This window comes from Macaca fascicularis, chromosome 20 (assembly GCF_037993035.2).
Source record: "Macaca fascicularis isolate 582-1 chromosome 20, T2T-MFA8v1.1".
NCBI lineage: Eukaryota > Metazoa > Chordata > Mammalia > Primates > Cercopithecidae > Macaca > Macaca fascicularis.
This window is the reverse complement of record NC_088394.1, coordinates 62,472,191-62,492,485: the sequence shown is the minus strand read 5'-3', so window position 1 is coordinate 62,492,485 and position 20,295 is coordinate 62,472,191. Positions and strand designations below refer to the sequence as shown.

Genomic DNA, 20,295 nt, shown 5'->3' with positions numbered 1-20,295 from the left:
AGGGTGGGCCTTGTCCACGCTGGCTCCAGTGAAACCCTACTACTTCCCTCCACCTCCAAGGGGGACCTCAGAACCCCTGGGACCTGGATTCGGGACCTGACTCAGCCCTCATGTGCGGTGTGAGCTCAACGCATGAACACTGAGCTGCCCCGGGTCTCCGGTGCCTCGCAAGCCTCGCAGCAGCAGGGACTACTGTCTAGGGAGCACCTCCCTGCAGCGCACTGGGTGTGCGGGGGCTGGGTAGGACCAACCTCAGGCTACAAGACACCTTGGTCTCCAGCCACTCCAAAGTTCCCGTTCTCAGTTTAGGAAAGAGTGACCTGGGCCCCTCTGAACCTACAGATGCAGAGCAAAAAAGCACCCACTGCCCTGGAAAGGACTGGCCGCACCACCCCTGCTCAAGCCCCTGGGGCAGAGGTGAAGGTGGAAGGGCAAGGGGGAGGACACGGGCCATTCATCCAGGACTGGAGGGGTCTCCTAGCACGGAATGGTGGAGGCCCTGACCCCTTTCCCTCTTCGAGTACTGATGGGTGATCTGCCTGAGGGGGGCTGGCAGGAGGGGACCAAAGGCCCTCCAGAGAAGAGCTCCCCATGGGGAGGGGGCTGCTCGAGGGCCCCGAGGGCCGTTTGGACACAGCCACTCCTGTGGGCATGATCACAGGCACAGGGCCCTCCTGGCCACAAGCTCCACCTGTCCCTTTCTCTTCCCACTGCCACTGTCTCTGGGGCCCCCAGGAGCTGAGGGCATAACTCTCTCCTTCTAGCTCCATGACCCCCCCACTTCTCTGAGAGGAACCCGTCTTGATCTCTAAGGCCAGTCTCTGCCTCGGTGGCTGTAGATGAGACCACAGAGGCCCCGGGCTCAGCCAGACCTTGTTGCCTGGGAGGTCTCGGCAGGTGTGTGTGTGTGTGTGTGTGTGTGTGTGTGTGTGTGTTTGGAGGGGGAATCACCTCTGTCTTCCTAGTCTTGCCCCCACCTTCCCCACCCCTCCCCACCCCTGTCTCATGCCTGCCCAGCCCTGTCCAGGCCCTGAACCCAACCAGCCTGGGGGGAGGTGCCTGACCACAGTGGAGGCCTGCAGCTGGGACACCCCCTCGTACCTGAGGCCAACCCAACGCTCTGCTCTGACTCAGGGAGAAGTCTGCTCCCAGGCACCCCCAGGGCATCTGTGTGCCTCCACCTCCATCAGAAGCAGCCCCACCGGTTCCTGTCCTTTTGATGAGCCTCACTGGGCAGAGGCAGTCTCCTTGGGGTCCAGCTCCTGGTCTCTGGGACCCAGCTGGCCCTTTCCCACACAGGCTAGAGCCACTGACTCCTAGGGGTGGGGGGAGGTGCCTGTGTCCTCAGGCTATGGCCTCAGGAGCCGAGGGCTCAGGTCTAACCCTGAGCCACATCCCCAGATACCCACAGTATCTTCCTCTCCAGGAAAACCCAGGAAGCAGGGTTATTTGTCCCTATTTCATAAATGAAGAAATGGAGCCCTTGAGAGCCACAGTGACATGCCTGAGAGCATCAACCTGGGCAGCGTCCAGGATGGGCTCAAACCCAGGTGTGTCTGACTGGAAAGCCAGGGCAGGGGAAGGGGAGAAGAGGTCAAACCCCACTGTGCCCACTGTAGTGCGGCACACGCGAGCTCACCTGCCTCTGGGCCTTTGTTCATCTGTGCCCTCTGCTGGTCACACCCTCCTCTGTATCTCTGAAGGTCCCAGTTCCTCCCAACCCAAGCACCACACATGCTTGACAAAGGCCGATTTCCCGTGTCAGCCCATCCTCCCTGATCCCCTCCCCTCGTCCTCCTCAGCATGGATAGTTTATCACCTGTGGCCTCGAAATAGTAGCGACACCACTGGTGGGAAGAGCCAGTGCCTTGCTGAGCATTTTACCGGCACTTCTGTGTCATTTTCATGAGTATCCTGTGGGGCAGGTATTATTATTATTATTTTATTATTATTTTTTAGATGAAGTCTCGCTCTGTCGCCAAGGCTGGCGTGCAGTGGTGCGATCTCAGCTCACTGCAACCTCCGCCTCCTGGGTTCAAGCGATTCTCCTGCCTCAGCCTCCCGAGTAGCTGGGACTACAGGCGCCCACCACCGTGCCCGGCTAATTTTTTGTATTTTTAGTAGAGATGGGGTTTCACCGTGTTAGCCAGGATGGTCTCGATCTCCTGACCTCGTGATCTGCCCACCTCAGCCTCCCAAAGTGCTGAGATTACAGGCGTGAGCCCCCGTGCCCAGCCGGGGCAGGTATTATTACATGGACATTTCAACAATGGAGAAGCAGGCACCGCAGGATTAAGTAACTTGCTCATGATCATACAAGAAAGAGTTTCCAGAGCGAGTGCACCTGGGGCCATCAGATGTCGGCATATGGGCTCGTCCCCTCTTTGCTGCCCTAGTCCCTGGTGTTATTTATTGAAACACAATGAACTTTTTTTTCCCTAGGGGAAGTTGATCCCATGGTCACTGAAATAACCAAATACTCTCTGGCCTTCCCTCCCACCTCCAGGGAGACAGCCGGAGGAGCAGATCCCCAGGGAGCTCAGGACAGCTGCCATGGAACCTCCCCTGAAACTGCAAGGGCATTCCTGGCACACCTAGTCAGCAGCCTGAGGAGCTGGGCTTGTCTCTTCCTTTCCTAGCACTTCCAGGTGACATCTGCTAAGTCACACTGCCTCAATGGGACCTACTTGGTCAGGAGTGGGGAGGAGGTGGCCATGCCCACTGAGCAGGTGTTTTCTGCATTTATACTATGTGGAGAGGTGCCACTCTTTCCCGTGATGGAGTTGGGGGGTCTTTGTGTCCAGGGCCCCATCCTCTAATGCCCCCTTCCCCACATAGCCTCCTTACCCTGGTGGAGAATCTGGGTACAGCTCCCTGAGTACCATGGCATCCACGTCCCCATCAGAGCTGATGTCCAAGGGTGGGGGCCAGTCCTCCGAGGAGCTGCAGGCATAGCGCATCCTGTGGCTTGAGCGGCTGTATGTGTGCCCGTCCAACACTGCAGGGAACAGACCACCGGCCTGGGCCTCAGACCAGCATGCAGGGACGTTCCTCATGGGTCTATGGGTCTACCTGGGGCCATGGAGGCTCAGATTCCCCACCTGACCACTCCTCTCCTCGCCAATCGCAGCTACCTTCATCCATCAGTGACAGCTTCAGAATGTGAGTGCCATTGTCGTGTTGGGCATGGGGATACAGAGAGGAAGCAGAGCTGGCCCTGTCCTGGCCAGCTCCCAAGGTGGTGGCAGCCTGCCTTGGGGATAGCCTGGTACTGGGCAGTGTGTTGTGAGGTTTGGTAGAGGTCCTACTGGGACTGTGGGAGTAGAGGCAGGCCTGACCAGTTGGGAAGTCAGGGAGGGCTTCCTGGAGGAGGGGCTGCTACAGCTGAGTCTTGTCTGGGATATAACCAGGGGAAGAGGGGAAGGCTGGGAGAAGGGAACTGAATAGCTTTCCAAGGAGGGAGATAAGAAAGAAGAGTGCTGCCGGGCGCGGTGGCTCAAGCCTGTAATCCCAGCACTTTGGGAGGCCGAGACGGGCGGATCACGAGGTCAGGAGATCGAGACCATCCTGGCTAACACGGTGAAACCCTGTCTCTACTAAAAAAATACAAAAAAAAAAACTAGCCGGGCGAGGTGGCGGGCGCCTGTAGTCCCGGCTACTCGGGAGGCTGAGGCAGGAGAATGGCGGGAACCCGGGAGGCGGAGCTTGCAGTGAGCTGAGATCCGGCCACAGCACTCCAGCCTGGGTGACAGAGCGAGACTCCGTCTCAAAAAAAAAAAAAAAAAAAAAAAAAAAAAAGAAAGAAGAGTGCTTTCTGTGGAGTTGGGCTGGGCATGGAAAATGGGGAGGAGAGTAGCAAGGAACGAGGGCTGCAGAGAACTCTGGGATCAGCCCTCCCCCACCCCAACCACAATTCCCTTTAGGTATCTTGGGGGGAAAAAAGGCATCTATGATGAGTCTGGCACCTCCCCACACTGCATTCTCCTCTGCGTCTTTTTTTTTTTTTTTTTTTTTTTTAACCATGTATCAGTACATCAAAGGCTCTGAAAAGTCCTGCAGCTAAGAAACACATTTAACTGTGCTTGTCCAGCATTCGACCTCAGAATCTTCCTTTCTTAGACCTAGTAACACTGCTTAGGAAATGCTGCTGGAGCAGAATCCTCTCATTCCACAGCTGAAGTTCCGGGAGGACCAGTGACTTGCTGGAGGACAACGCACAGTGAGTGGTTGGGCTGGAGGGCAGCTGGGTGTCTTGGTTCCTCCTTGCTAAGTTCTCTACAGCCTAGTTTCTGACAGGTGTAGTCCTGGATGGCAACAGTGGGAGCTGCAAAGGTGGCTCCGACACGAGGTCTCCCCAGCCCAGGGCTCCCAGGTGTCTCCTCCCCTCTGGGGGTGGAGCTTGACGTCAGGGGCGGAGCTATAACCTTTCTCCGCTGTGAGTGGCGCAGTTGCCATCCCCATTCTGCAGACAAGGAAGCTGATGCTCAGGGTCACATACGTGGTGAAGCATGGAGTTGGAATTTATGCAGTCTGTATAAACCCAAAGACTGCTCTTCCCACTCCCCTAAACTCTTTTCCCCACTCTTCATATAATAGTGAGTGGAAGAATCTGGATATGAAACGATATCTACTGGTACAATTCCAGGGTTATATACCGACACCAAGAAAGCTCTCAGAAGAAAATATTCCAAACACGTTGATGGTGGCCCTGTCCAGATGACAGGATCATGACCCTTATTTCTTTCTTTATATTTCTTTTCTTATATTATCTATATTTTTAAGGTTTTCTATAATGAACACACATTACTTTTCTACTAGGAGAAATGAAGTCAATAACATATGCTGTTAAAAAGGAGCTGAAATGAGATTTGTTTCTCCTGTTCAGGGCACCAGCTGAGAGACAGAATTTTTGGAAGAACTTAGGGAAGAAACTAAGGAAAGACAACAGCACACAGCAAAAAGGTGAGGCTGGAAGTTGAACCAGGGCTGCTGGGCTCGGGTGCCAGGCACCCCTTCCCCCCACTAGCCAGCATTGCCAGGGAAGGGGTTTTGGGTTCAGGGGAGGGTTCCACCTGCAGGGCAGCAGGTGTGCTGGTCACACAGGGATCCCTGGGGAAAGTCAGGGCTGCTTCCTGGACCTGAGTGGATTGGCTGGTGGGCAGCACTGAGAGCTGTTAGGGCTGAAGCAAACTGCTATCTACCCTTTCTTCTTGGGCTGCTTTTTCTTGGACTTCCCAGAGGGGAGCATCTTGGGAAAACTGAGGCTGCCCTAAGGTGCTCAGACCCCAAACCTGAGACATGCAGCTGGGCAGAGCTCCTGAGAAACAACTGGAAATAAACGAGCACCCTCCACCCCCATTCGAACTTCCCAAATCCCTTCTTTTCCCTTCTCTCCTGACTTCCCTGTCAGCACAGACCCAGATAGTCCAGGAATCCGGAAGCCCTGCTTCCCACTTCACTAAGGTGAAACCTCCTCTTCACCCCAATACCGTGGTTCATTATTTAACATCACTCCAAGTTCACTGCCCCTTGACAGGTTCTGGGAGAGGGAGGAAGAGGAACTGGCACCCATGAGGACCTGCTGTGCTCAATTTCTATGATCTCATCTACCTCACAGCCCACTGTGGGAGGAGAGCAGTGGTTACCCCTTCCACCAGATGAAGGGACCGAGAGTGAAGTCACTTGCTCTAAACCTGCAGCAAGTGACAGGAGACAGAGTCAGCCACCAGATCTCTCTTGAAGCTCAAAATGGAACAGAATTACAGAATTTTCTTTTTCTTTCTTTCCTTCTCTCTTCTTTCTTTCTTTCCCTCTCCTTCCTTCCTTCCCTTCCTTCCTTCCTTCCTTCCTTCCTTCCTTCCTTCTTTCTTTCTTTCTTTCTTTTCTTTCTTTCTTTCTTTCTTTCTTTCTTTTTCTTTCTTTCTCTTTCTTTCTTTCTTTCTTTCCTTTCTTTCTTTGCCTTTCTTTTCTTTCCTGTCTTTCATCTTTCTTTTTTCTTTCTTCTTTCTCCTTTTTCTTTTTTCTCTCTCTTCTTTCTTTTCTTTCTTTTTCTCTCTTTATTTCTCCCTCCTTCCTTCCTCTGTCCCTCCCTCCCTCCCTCTTTCTTCTTCCTGCCCCACCCCCATCTCATTCTCAAACATTTGTGGCTCCTCTCTCTGTCTGGCTAGACTACAGAAAGGTTCTGTGGGCAGGCAGAGGGCCAGCTCTGTCCTGAGGGCAATGGGGAGCCATTGGGAAGTGGTCACAGTCCTGTCACTTTGGTCGCCTTGTGGAGAATGCCTTAGAGGTGCCAGGCTGGTGGCTGGCAGGCAGGGACAGCTGGCATTAGTGCAGTGGCCTGGGAGCAGGTTTTCTTGGAGAAAAAGAGATGATGAAAATAGCTCACATTTATTGAGCATGTATATACCCATTAGCCAGGTGCTGTGCTAATTTAGTCCTCACAATAACTATTTGAGGTGGATCCTCCGGTACCAGTTTTACAGACAACTCGCCTGAGGCACAGAGAGTTTTGGCAACTTTCCTGAGGATGCGCATAGGAAGTAGGAAATCAGGCCTCTGTGGACACCTGGAGCCTGAGGTGCCTGTGGGGCTTCGTGGGGTGATGTCCAGGGGACTTCTGGGCATGTCGTTCTGGAGCTGACCTGAGAGCTGGAGCCAGGTAAGGGAGGATGATGGATGGTGGATGAGGTGGAGCAGGGAGTGGGTGTAGAGAGAGGAGCAGGACCAAGGTGTGGGATCTGAGGGACCTTCACCTATAAAGGGACAGAGGAGAGGAATCCATAGCCAGAGGGGTGGGACAGAGGCCAAGGGGGCTTCAGTCACCAGAGCTGGGGGGCTGTGGGTGTGTCTGACAGGTGGAAGGGGCCCAGTGCCAAAGGTTGGGGCTTGCTGGTGCACTGCCCCTCCCTTTTTTATTTTTTATTTATTTTTTTTTTTTAAGGGACAGGGTCTTGCTCTGTTGCTCAGCCTGGAGTGCAGTGGTGTGATCATAGCTCACTGCAGCCTCAAACTCCTGAGCTCAAGCCATCCTCCCACCTTGGCCTTCCAAAGTGCTGAGATTACAGGTGTTAGGCACCATGCCTGGTGGTGCTGCTTTCATGTCCTCCCACAGCTGCTCACAGTGTGTTTCCCTCTTCCCTGACACCCTCCCAAGGCTCCCAGCAGCCCCTGCGCACCCTCCAGAAGGCCAGGGGAAGGTGTGGGGCAACAGCACCTCTGGGCTCCCTGCCGAGGCCCCAGGAGGTGCCAAAGTTGGAGCTGAGAGCAGAAGTGGGGCAGGGAGGCCAGAACCCCACAGGGGTCACCACTACCACAGGCTACAGCGGGGAAGCCAAGGCCTGATCCTGCTTGGCAGAGCTGTGACCTTGGTCATCCCACGCACTCCAGGGACAGCTGAGGCCTCGTTCATTGGCACCAGTCCCGAGGCCACCATAGGCTACAGAGGGGCTGGCCCACCCCCAGGTACATCTCTTTCCTCTGCGCCAAGGCCAACGGCTCAGCCCTCTCAGCTTGGGAACTACTGTGGGCTCCTAGCATGCGCTCCAAGATAAGTCATTGAACAAGTTGCTTCTTTGTGCCTCAGTTTCCCAGTCTTAATTTTTTTCTTATTTCTTTAGAGACAGGGTCTCTCTCTGCTGTCACCCAGGCTGGCATGAAGTGGTGAGATCATAGCTCACTGAAGCCTTGATCAGGGCTCAAGGGACCCTCCCGACTTAGTCTCCTGAGTAGCTGGGACTACAGGCATGTGCCACCACACCTGGATAATTTTTACATTTTTTTTTTTTTTTTTTTGTAGAGATGGGGTTTTGCTGTGCTGCCCAGGCTGGTCTCAAACTCCTGATCTGAAGCGATCCTCCCACCTCGGCCTCCCAAAGTGTTGAAATTACAGGTGTGAGCCATGGCACCCAGCCAAGTTTCCTATTCTTTATTTATTTTTTATTTTTTGATACAGAGTCTCGCTCTGTCACCCAGGCTGGAGGGCAGTGGCATGGTCTCTGCTCACTGTAACCTATGCCTCCCAGGTTCAAGCGATTCTTGTGCCTCAGCCTCCCGAGTAGCTGGGATTAGAGGCATGTGCCACCATGCCTGGCTAATGTTTGTATTTTTAGTAGAGACAAGGTTTTGCCATGTTGGCCAGGCTGGTCTTGAACTCCTGACCTATCCGTCCGCCTCAGCCTCCCAACGTGCTAGGATTACAGGCATGAGCCACCGCACCTGACTAGTTTCCTAGTCTTTAAAGGGGGCCACTACATCTTTTGCCTTGAGGATAAAATATGGTGGCTCCTACCTTGCCCATGGAGCGCTTCCTCCAGGCCCAAGGCTGGGTAGCCGGGAGTCACCTGTGGGCCCTGCTCTCAGGGATGCAGCATAATCACCCCGTGACTGAGACACTGAGGCAGGCGTGAGTGCAATGCTGAGGAGGTACAGGGGAGGGGGACACCCATTCAGCTCTGCCTGGTAGGTGTGAGGAGAGGCCAGACAAGCTCCCATAAGGAGGCAGCCTTTGAGTGGGGCCTGGAAGGCTTTTTTCGGTTAGAGAAGCCCAGGGAATGGCAGTCAGGGCAGAGAGAAGAGCCCAGGCAAAGGGGCTGGAAGGAGCATGGACAGGACACTGGAGAGGAGTGGGAGGAGCTGGGTAAGGGCCAGGCTGTGCAAAGGGCAGGCGGCAGGATGACCATCCTGGGTCTGCCCGACACCCTCTAGGGCTGGGGGTCCTGGGTTTCTCTTGGTGGGGATGGGCATGCTCTGGGCAGGAGCCCTGGACTCTCCAGGCTCAGGCTGGTGATGCGGGGGTGGGACTGGCCCGTCCTGGCTTAGAAGTGCTCCTGGCTTGTCTCCTTGGGGAGTCCCTGGCTTCTGGGGAGACTTGCGGAGACTGGGTGGGCTGAGTTTTCCACGTCTGAGTTTTTGACGTCTGTTTTATTTATGCTGAACTTTCTCTTTGATCCTCATTGTTGGACAGTGAGAACAGTCCACTAGCCTGCTGTGTCTTTCCTCAACTGTGGCCACTTGTCCCGACTTGTCCTGGGATGTCCCTCTGTGTCTTACATAAGGTCCAGCCTCCTGCTCTTCTGGTTCTCCTAACAGCTTTCCCAGGGGAGCGACATCCAGGTCTGAGTGACACCCACTGTGGCCATGTACGTGTCTGCCGGACACTGCCTTGAGCCCATGGGGTGGCTCCCAGGGGCGTCTCCCTGACATCTCCACCTCCAGGCAGTGCTATGCAGCCGGCAGCCTGTGGGTGCCAGGTCAGGCTGCCTGGGCTCAAGTCTGGGATCCACTACTCGCTGGCTGGGTGGTCCCACCCTGTTACTTAATCACTCCAGCCTGAACTTTCTGATCTGTCAATTGGAATGATGATAAAAGGTAGGACTTTTATCATCTCACTAGGACTATGGTGAGGATTTTGCACAGTGAGATTATGCACAAACAGCGCCAGGTGCCCAGCAAGCACTCCTTACTTATTGGCCATTACTACCAGGCATCTGTTCACTAACTCCAGCTACCCCTTAGTCCCCTCCTTAACCAGTTAACTCTGTGATAAAGGACAGGAAATACCCCAAACCTGGCTAATCAGGGTGTGTCTGCGAGGGGGAGGAGGGGCTCCAAAGGCCAGGGCTGATCAGATCCAATTCAATCTATTTTTTTTGTTTGTTTGAGACGGAGTCTCGCTCTGTCGCCCAGGCTGGAGTGCAGTGGCCAGATCTCCGCTCACTGCAAGCTCCGCCTCCCGGGTTCACGCTGTTCTCCTGCCTCAGCCTCCCGAGTAGCTGGGACTACAGGTGCCCGCCACCTCGCCTGGCTAGTTTTTTGTATTTTTTCGTAGAGATGGGGTTTCACTGGGTTAGCCATGATGGTCTCGATCTCCTGATCTTGTGATCCATCCATCTCGGCCTCCCAAAGTGCTGGGATTACAGGCTTGAGCCACCGCACCCGGCCCAATTCAATCTGTTTTAAAAATGTTTCCTATCTTCCTTTTCCCCAAGCTCTTCCTGCCTTGGAGGGCGAAACGCCTCAGGTCTGGCCATGGCTGTGGCTCCTAGGAGGTTGGCATCACTTCACCCCACAGTGTGAAGGGTGCCTATTGCTGTTCAGCATCTCCAAGGTCCTACTTTTCTTTTCCCTGTCTGGTGGTGGCCTTGGGCCTAGGCAGAAGCCCCTGAAGGCCTGTGGATGGTGATTTGGGAAGGAAGAGTCTGACTTTTTCCTGCCGTTGAAAATTGTCTGAGAATGGAATGCAATTGAATTTTTTCCTGCTGCCTTCGACAGCTGGCCCCTTCCAGGAGTGACACAGTCAGGTGGCTGCGTTCTGTAAAAAGTTCAGGCATTCTGGCCACATGCACAGATTTGGGACTGGTCAGCCAAGAATTAGCCACCAACTCTGTTTAAGGGTGATCCCAACAACTGGGAGACCCTCAGATCAGTTCTATTTGCACTCTGCTGGCTCTCACCAGGGATAGTTTCATTCACTCATCATTCATTCCATCAGTTAATCCATTCACTTATTCATATATTCACCCCCATCAACCCATCCCACTGCCCACCTATTTATCTTTCCATTCCTCCACTCAGCCCTCCCTTCCATCCCTCCACTCAGGCATAACACTCAATCTACCCATCTATCCATCCCTCCATTTTCTCATTCATCCATCCTTTCATCTACCCATTTATCCATTCATACTCTCCACCCATCCATCTCTCCACCCATCCACTGACTCTTCCACTCAACCTCCATCTATCCATCGCCTCACCCCTCATCCATCCATTTCCCTATGAGTCCTTCTCCCTTCTCACCCATCCATTCCTCTCTTCATTCATCCACTCATCTCTCCATCCATGCATCCATGCATCCATGCATCCATCCATCCATCCATCCATCCATCCATCCATCCATCCATCCATCTGTCCATTCATCCAGGCACCAGCTGGACCAGCCCTTGGTGCAGCCTGGACCAACAGTGGCAGGGGAGGAGTGATACACTCTCCCTCTGACCTTCAGCCTCACTCTTTCTTTTTTTTTTTTTGGGGGGACAGAGTCTCGCTCTGTCACCCAGGCTGGAGTACAGTGGCGCAATCTTGGCTCACTGCAAGCTCCACCTCCCGGGTTCACGCCATTCTCCTGCCTCAGCCTCCCGAGTAGCTGGGACTACAGGCGCCCGCCACCGTGCCTATCTAATTTTTTGTATTTTTAGTAGAGACGGGGTTTCACCGTGTTAGCCAGGATGGTCTCGATCTCCTGACCTCGTGATCCGCCCGCCTTGGCCTCCCAAAGTGCTGGGACTACAGGCATGAGCCACTGCGCCTGGCCTGAGTTTCTCTCTTAGCAGTCAGCTGGGCCTCTCATGCCACTGAGAACATTATGGTGGGCACCTGTGAGCTCTTCCTGATCACCCAAGACTTCTAGGATGATTTCCCGACCACCCTGCTCCACCCAGGGCAGAGTTGCCAACTCCTTGATGCCTCCTAGGTTGCAATTGCAATCAGATGAGGTCCCAGGGCCCCAGGCTGGGCAGCAGCTCACCGTAGCCGTGCTCGTACTCTCGGTGTCGACGCCGGCGGTGGTGATGGTGGTGGTGGTGGTGGCGGCGGTGGTGGTGGCGGTGCCGCTGAAGCCGGGCCTGCCTGTCCCTGCGGATGCTGCCCACGATGATGGTGATGCAGGAGAGGATGATGACCACACCTATGACAGCGCTCGCCACCAGCACGGGGGACACGAGCAGATGGCTGTGCTCTGAGCTCTCTGAGAATGTGGGGTAGAAGTAGTTGGTGCGGTTGTATCGTGCTACTGTGGACAGAGAGAGAGGACACTGAGCTGGAGCCCAGGCCTGCCACACCCCTTCCTCCTCTGCCCCTGCTGCCCTGTGAGCTGTTGCTCCCTAAATAAATGGAGGAGGGTCTGGGCTCAGGCCCACAGACTCTATCCTGTCTGCTCCTGGGAGGGAGAAGGAGAGCAGCACCTCACTCCACTGCCTACAGGAGCCTCTGGTAGTGAGGGCTGACTGTCCCTCCTCTCCTCTGAAGCCTCTGCCCACAAGCTGAACTACCTCACAGATAGGAAAAGGGAAGCTCAGAGAGGGCAGTGGACTTGCCCAAGGTCACACAGCAAATTAGTGGTAGAGCTGAGGCTTGAATCCAAGACTCTTAAAGCTAGACAAGTTGAAAGGTCAACATGATTTTACCAATGTCTTAGGAAGCAATGGGGGATGTATAGGGGGACAGAGTATGAGGAACGATTCTGCTGGCTTCAGGCAGGCCTGGGGCTGTGGGCTGAAATTCACCCAGTTGCATCAAGGGGTTGGATCAGATGAGAGAAGGTTTCCCAGAAGAGGGAAGGCCAAGGTGATCTTGGAGGGTGAGGATGAGTTAGCTCAGGGAAGGCAGGGAGAGGCATTCCAGGCAGGACAAAGGCACAGAGGGGTGGAGGGGACTTCCAGGGAGGATGTGGTGTGGTGGGAGCAAGAGGAGAGTGCAGGAACCTCCTCCAGGACTAACAGCTGGATCCTTGAGAGTCCTACAGAAAGAAACTCCTGGGGACAGGTGACTTAGTCCTCCCACTGGAAAAAATGATGGAGCCTTGGGAGCTGGGGTCCTGGGGAGGGGTCAGAGTCAGCTAGGGGCAGCCATAGGCACCCACTGCCTCACTTGGACGGTCAGCTCCTCATTAGTGAGTGTCTTGGAGTGTCACTGAATTCCCTCCAACTCAGCCCTGCAACTCAGGATGCAGCTTTCTCCTTTCACAGATAGATGGACTAAGACTCAGCACTGGTAAGTGACTGGCCCATGGTCACTCAGTTACTCCATGGCAGAGCTAAGCTAGAACCTAGATCTGGCTTCAAAGTCCAGTGCTTGCTGTTCTGCCCTCAGTGCATCTCCTGCTCTCAGTGCAAACCCTTCCTGAGGCTGCCAGCCGGGTCTCTGAACAGCAGTAGGGAGCCAGCTTCAGATACTTAATGAACCACAGGGTCACGGGCAAGCACCAGAAGGTCAGATCTTTCCTGGGCTCTGTTCTGAGAAGGGTCCCTTTGCACATTCTCCCAGAGCCCATGTTCAAGTGCCAGCTTTGCATTTGTTACATATGATCATGTCTGGTTTCCAGGGCTTGTGTTTGATCACTCTCTGTGTCCTCAAACTCAACAATGGGGCTGGGCACTCCAAAGTTGCCTAATGCATGTATTGAGTGAGTAGCTCCAGTCTTGAGACCAGATGGGGAAATGGCAGGGAGGCCTTGCGATGCCTCAGGAGAGTAAGGCCTCTGTCTTGGGTGGTAATCAAGGACAGCATGGGTGACCACCTGCCTAAGTAGCTGTAGGAGGGCTTTTTTCCCAGGTGAGGGCCTGGTCATCTACCAATCAGAGGCTTGACATTCAGCTGTGATTGCTTCTCCTTCCCATACCTTTCTAGCACTGACTCCAAAAGTCTCAACCACATTCAACCTACGACAGGAACAGGTGGTAAAGCACAAACTCAGGACCTTAGCTGGGGCTAGAAACATGCCCTTGGGGCAGGTCTGACCCATGCTGGTGGCTCTTGCAGCCTACTGGCCTTCATCAGGAGGGACTGAGATGGAGGCCCTAGTGTCTGGGCCTGTATGTCATCCCACCCTGAGAGCCAAGCCTTTGCTGAAGTTCACTGTGAGACGCTCCCCTGGAGAGGCATGCACGGGAGAGAGGGAGCGCCCTAAGGCTTCGGTTGGACATGCATGCTTCCTGACTCTCCGATGTGAGAATGCAGGGTGTGGAGATAAGAGTGACTCCATCTTGGATGCTGATATAGTTTGGCTCTGTGTCCCCATCCAAATTTCACCTTTAATTGTAATCCCTATAATCTTCATGTGTTAAGGGCAGGACCAGGTGGAGGTAATTGAATCTTGGGGGCTGTTTCTCTCACCAGTACTGTTCTCGTGATAATGAGTGAGTCTCATGAGATCTGATGGTTTTATAAGTGTCTGGCATTTTCCCTGCTTGCACTCATTCTCTCTCCTACTGCCCTATGAAGAGGTGCCTTCTGCCATGATTGTAAGTTTCTTGAGGCCTCCCCAGCCATGTGGAACTGTGAGTCAATTAAACCTCTTTTCTTTATAAATTATCTAGCCTCAGGTATTCATAGCAATGTAAGAATGGACTAATACAGACGCTAATCCGCCATGTTGACTTCTGATTAGCCCCAGTCCTGTGAAAGCCTCCTGATTCTCACTTTATTTACTGTCCTTAGCATAAGAACATGTCAGCCTTGATGTTATTGCACAAATTATAGGTTATGACGCATGTAGCATTCTTGCCTGTTCTGGAGGGCTGCCTTTAATTGTCTTGCACAGAGCATGTATACTCTTTCCCTATGATATATAAGCCCTGGGTCTGGGGATTAACAGTGTGGAGATCTACCTGTTTTGCTGCTGTCCAAGACTACGCTTCCATCCTTAAGTTCCCCAAATAAGTCACTCTGTACTGAAAAATTAGATTTGTCTGCCTCACATTGTGAGTTCTTGGCTACTTCTGCATTTGGGGGTTGCTTTGCATATATGGCCTTTTAAAGAACAATGGGGTATAAAAATTCCTGGAATTCTTTGAGGGTCAAACACAGGCCACTGTTTTCAGAGCTCCTACTATGTGTAGGATAAGTGATAAGAGCTCATTTCATTCTTGGAGCTATTTCAGCCATTTTCTCGCCATTTTACAGGTGAGGACACTGAGGCTCAAGGAATTTTAAGTGATTCATCTGTGGTCAGACAGCCAGTACATAGCCCAGCCAGACTCTCTCTGGGTCTTGCTCTCCCCAGTAAACCTAAGGAGCTGGATAAGAAGTTCTCAGATATCTAAGAAAAATAGCACAAAAAGAGGGATGAGGGAATAGAGTTATATAGGAGTAACTGGAGTAACTTAATTCTCATTGGAATGAAGTTAGTATAAGTATTAAGTAGATTCTAATGAGTTAAGATGTATATGGCAAGCCCTAGAGCAACCACTAAGGACATAACTCAAATATAGTGAAAAAATCATTAAAGAAATTAAAATATTACATTAGAAAATATTCACTGGAAGCAAAAAGGAGAAAAAGAGAAACAAAAAAGACATGAAACATACACAAGACAAAAAGCAAAATGGCAGATGTAAATCCAACTGTATGAATAACATTAAATTTGATTGATTAAATAATCCCATCAAAAGAAAGATTGTCAGAATGGGTAAAAAACAGAATCCAACTATATACTGTCTATAAGAGTCTCACTTGTGAACCAAAGACACAAATAGGTTGAAACTAAAAGGAAGGAAAAAGAAATGCCATGCAAATTGCAATAATAAGAAAGATGCAGTGGCCATAATATCAGAAAAAATAGACTTGAAGACAAAAAATGTCATTTTATAGTGATAAAGAGTTAATTCATCAGGAAGTTATAACAATTATAAACATATATGCACCTAATAATAGAGTCCCCAAATTCATGAAGCAAAGTTTAACAAATTGAGAGAAAATGCAATAAAATAATAATAGTTGGGGACTTCAATATTTCATTTTTAATAAGGTATAGAGAAACTAGGCAGAGACCAATCAGGAAATATAAGATTAGAACAGCATTATACACAAACTAGACCTAATAGACATCTATAGAACACTTCACCCAACAACAGCAGAATATGCATTCTTCTGAAGCACACGTGGGACATTTTTAAGGATAGGCCATAATACAAGCCTCAATAGATTTTAAAATGATTGAAATTGTACAAAGTATGTTTCTGGTTACAATAAAAAATTTGAAATTAATAACAAAAAGAAATTTGTGAAATTCACAAATACATGGAAATTAAACAGCACACTAATAAATAGTCAAATAAAGAGAAAAGCATAAAGGAAATTAGAAAATACTTTGAGATAAGTTAAAATGACATTGCACTAAAACTTGTGGGATGCAGGCTGGGCGCAGCGGCTCATGCCTGTAATCCCAGCACTTTAGGAGGGTGAGGTGGGTGGATCACTTGAGGTCAGGAGTTTGAGACCCGCCTGACTAAGATGGTGAAACTCCGTCTCTACTAAAAATAAAAAAATATTTACCCAGGCATGGTGGTGGGTGCTTGTAATCCCAGCAACTTGGGAGGCTGAGGCAGGAGAATCACTTGAACCCAGGAGGCAGAGGTTGCAGTGAGCAAAGATTGTGCCACTGTACACCAGCCTGGGCAACAAGAGCGAAATTCCATCTCAAAAGAAAAAACTTGCAGGATGCAGCTAATGCAGTGTTTAGAGGGAAATTTATGTATGTACATGTCTACATTAAAAATGAAAAAAGATCTCAAATCAACAACCTAACCTTCTACCTTAAGATACTGGGAAGAGAAGAGCTAATTAAATCTGAAGTGGGCAGAGGGAAGGAAATAATAAAGATCAGAGTGGAAATTAGTGAAATAAAGAATAGAAAAACAATAGAGAAAGCCAATAAAACCAGAAGTTTTCTTTTCTTTTCTTTTTTTTTTTTTTTTTTGAGACAGAGTCTCACATTGTCTCTCAGGCTGGAGTGCAGCTGCAACCTCTGCCTCCCAGGTTCAAGTGATTCTCCTGCCTCAGCCTCCTGAGTAATTGGGAGCATAGGTGTGAGCCACCTCGCCCAGTCTAGAAGTTGGTTCTTTAAGAAGATTAACAAATTTGGCTGGGCACGGTGGCTCACACCTGTAATCCCAACACTTTGGGAGGCCAAGGTGGGTGGATCACTTGAGGCCAGGAGTTCCAAGTCCAGCCTGGCCAACATGGTGAAACTCCATCTCTACTAAAAATACAAAAAATTAGCCAGGTGTGGTGGCTCACACCTGTGGTCCCAGTTACAGGTGTTACCACAGACTTTGCAGAAATAAAAATTTTCAAGGAATTCTATGAACAACTAACTGTATGCCAACAAATTGGATAACTTGGATAAAATGTACAAATTCCAAGAAATACACAAAAGTAAGGAAAAAGACTTAAAAAGAAACAGAAACTCTGACGAGTCCTATCACAAGCAAAGAGATTGAATTATTAACACAAGAAAACTTTTCAGCTTCCTTTTCCAGAAAGAAAATCCCAGGACCAGATAACTCATTGGAGAATTCTACCAAAAATTTACAGAATAAATAATAACTTTAATGCATACAGGATTTTGGTTTGGGATGAGAGAAGAGTTCTGGAGATGGATAGTGTTGATGGCTGCACAGCAATGTGACTGTACTCAATACCAGCAAACTGTATACTTAAAAATGGTTAAAGTGATAAATTTTATGTTATATATATTTTATCACAACACAAAAAGCTAAAAAGGAAATAATACCAATTTCCGTACACTTTTCTAAAAAATAGAAGAGGAGGGAACACTTAGCAACTCATTCTATAAGTCCAGCATTCCCATGATACCCAAACTAGACAAAGACATTACAAGAAAAGAAAATTACAGAACAATATTTCCTAGGAATATAGATGCAAAAATCCCCAACAAAATACTAGCAAATTGGATCTAACACATAAGAAGGATTATACACCAGGACTAGATAAGATTTATCCCGGGAATGCAAGATTGGTTTAATATCCAAAAAATCAATTAATGTAATATACCACATCAATAGACTTTAGGACAAAAACTACATGATCAAAACAGAGAAAAACATGACAAAATGGAATTCTCCTTCTTGATAAAAACACTCAACAAACTAAAAATAGAAGGGAACCTCCTCAACCTGATAAAGGGCATTTATGAAAGACCCACAGATAACATGGTGCTTAATGGTGAAAGACTAAAACCTTCTCCCTAAGATCAGGATCTAGACAAGAATGTCCACTTTTGCCACTTCTATTCAACATTATATTGGAGATTCTAGATGGGGAAACTTAGGCAAGAAAATGAAATAAAAGGCAATACAATATGCATTTAATGTATTGTCAAATACAATATAGGAAGAAGTAAAACTACATTTGCGGATGACATAATCTTGTATATAAAAAATCCTAAGGAATTCATTCAAAAACTATTAGAACTAATAAATTCAGCAAGGTTGCAGGATACAAGACTGATATATAAAAATCAACAGTTTATTTATATAGTAGCAATGACCAAATCTAAAATGAAATTAAGAATGAAATACTCAGGAGCAAATTTAACAAAAGAAGTACAAAACTTAGGCTGGGCACAGTGGCTGACACCTGTAATCCTAGCACTTTGGGAGGCTGAGGCCAGTGGATCACCTGAGGTCAGGAGTTTGAAACCAGCCTGGCCAACATGGTGAAATCCATCTCTACTAAAAGTACAAATAAAATTAGCCCAGTGTGGTGGCAGGTGCCTGTAATCTCAGCTACTCAGGAGGCTGCGGCAGGAGAATCGTTTGAGCCTGGGAGATGGAGTTTGCAGTGAGCCGAGATCGCGCCACTGCACTCCAGCCAGGGTGACAGAGTGAGACTCTGTCTCAAGGAAAAAAAAAAAAAAAAAAAAAAAGCACAAAATGTATACTCTGAAAACTCTAAAACATTTTCAAAAGAAATTAAAGACCCATATAAATAGAAAGACATCCCATGTTTGTGTTTCAGAAGACTAAATATTAAGATGACAATACTCCCCAAATTCATCTGAAGATTCAACACAATGCTGATCAAAGTTCCAGCCTTCCTTGCGGAAACTGAAATGATCTTACGCTGATCTTAAAATTCACATGAAAATTCAAGGGGCCAAACATAGCTAAAATAACCCCAAAAAAGAACACAGTTGGAGGGGACACATTTCCTGATTTCAAAACTTACTACAGAGCTACTGTGATCAAGATAGTGTGGTACTAGCATGGAGATAGACATATAAATAAATGGACTAGACTTGAGAGTTGAGAAACAGACCCTCACATTTATGGTCAGTGGATTTTCAGCAAGGGTGTCAAGACAATTAAATGGAAGAAAGAATAGTCTTTTCAACAAATGGTGTTAGGATAACTGAATGCTTACATTCAAAAGAATGAAGTTGGGTTCCCTATATAATATAGAAAAATCAACTGAAAATGGATTAAAGACCTAAATGTATGACCTAAAACTTAATGATAAAAACATAGGGATAAGTTGTCGTGATTTTGGATTTGGCAAATGATTTTTAGATACGACACCAAGAGCACAAGAAGCAAAAGAAAAATAGATAAACATCAAAATTAAAAAACTAGTGCATCAAAGGATACCTTCAAGATGGTGAAAAGACAGTCTGTAGAATGGGAGAAGATATTTGTGCATCACTTATCTCATAAGGGACTTGCACCTAGAATATGTAAAAAGCTATTACAACTCAATAATAAAAAGATAACCCAATTAAAAATTGTCAAAAGATCTGAATAGACATTTCTCCAAAGAAGATACAATTGGCCAGTAAGCACATGAAAAGTTGCCCAACATCATTAGCTATCAGAGAAATGCAAATCAAAGCCACAATGAGATACCATTTCATACCCAGTAGAATGGCTAGAATAAAAAGGACAGATAATGCCAAGTGTTGGTGAGGATGTGGAGAAATGGAAACCCTTATCAACTGCTGGTGGGAATGTAAAAGGTACAGGTGCTTTGTGAACACAGACTGGCAGTTCTCAAATGGTTAAACATAATTATCACATGATCGAGCAATTGCACTCCTAGGCATATGCCCAAGAGAAATAAAAACATAAGTCCACACAAAAATTTGTACATGAATATTTATGAGTATTATTCATGGTAGTCCCACAAAGTATATGGTGCACAGCTGCCTCTTTCTCATCCTTTAGATCTTTCATTGAAAGTCAGCTCCTCAGAGAGGTTGCTCCTGATTGGCCTCCACGCCACTATATGTTATATCACCCCATGTGTTTTCTTTGAACAGCAGTCATCACAATCCCTAAACATCCTGCCTATTTGTTTACTTGTTTATTAAATTATGATGTCTTTGGATTCCCTGTCCACCTCATTAGATTGTTAGATCTTTGAAGGCAGACATCCCATCTGTCCTGACAGTTTTTTTTTTTTTTTTTTTTTTTTTTTTTTTTTTTGAGACAGTTTCACTCTTGTTGTTCAGGCTGGAGTGCAATGGTGCGAACTCAGCTCACCGCAACCTCCACCTCCCAGGTTCAAGCAATTCTCCTGCCTCAGCCTCCCAAGTAGCTGGGATTATAGGCATGTGCCACCATGCCTGGCTAATTTTGTAATTTTAGTAGAGACAGGGTTTCACCATGTTGGCCAGGCTGGTCTCGAACTCCCGACCTCAGGTGATCCACCCACTTTGGCCTCCCAAAGTGCTGGGATTACAGGTGTGAGCCACTGCCCCTGGCCTTGTCTTGACTCTTTTAT

General features: G+C 48.9%; 1 protein-coding gene and 1 long non-coding RNA gene across 6 annotated transcripts in view; one reads left to right on the top strand and one right to left on the bottom strand.

Moving 5' to 3' along the window:
• BEAN1 (brain expressed associated with NEDD4 1) overlaps positions 1 to 20,295 on the bottom strand; it is a 60,375-nt gene that overhangs the window by 2,308 nt on the left and 37,772 nt on the right. For 2 of the 4 annotated variants that reach the window (XM_065537085.2, XM_045382250.3), the window contains exons 2-3: positions 11,522 to 11,785; positions 2,848 to 2,998 (exon numbers count right to left, since the gene is read on the bottom strand). In XM_065537085.2, coding sequence (XP_065393157.1) covers positions 2,848 to 2,998; positions 11,522 to 11,785 — 415 coding nt within the window. The remainder of the gene's footprint in view (positions 1 to 2,847; positions 2,999 to 11,521; positions 11,786 to 20,295) is intronic. The other 2 variants (XM_045382251.3, XM_074027246.1) reach the window with 1 other exon arrangement.
• LOC102135293 (uncharacterized) lies at positions 3,038 to 6,589 on the top strand. 2 transcript variants are annotated; one of them, XR_012428954.1, is made up of 4 exons: positions 3,038 to 3,162; positions 4,120 to 4,219; positions 4,886 to 4,962; positions 6,456 to 6,589. It is a non-coding gene; the product is annotated as an uncharacterized lncRNA (long non-coding RNA). The 2 variants fall into 2 exon arrangements; XR_010583807.2 differs by lacking the exon at positions 3,038 to 3,162 and having other exon boundaries at positions 4,081 to 4,219.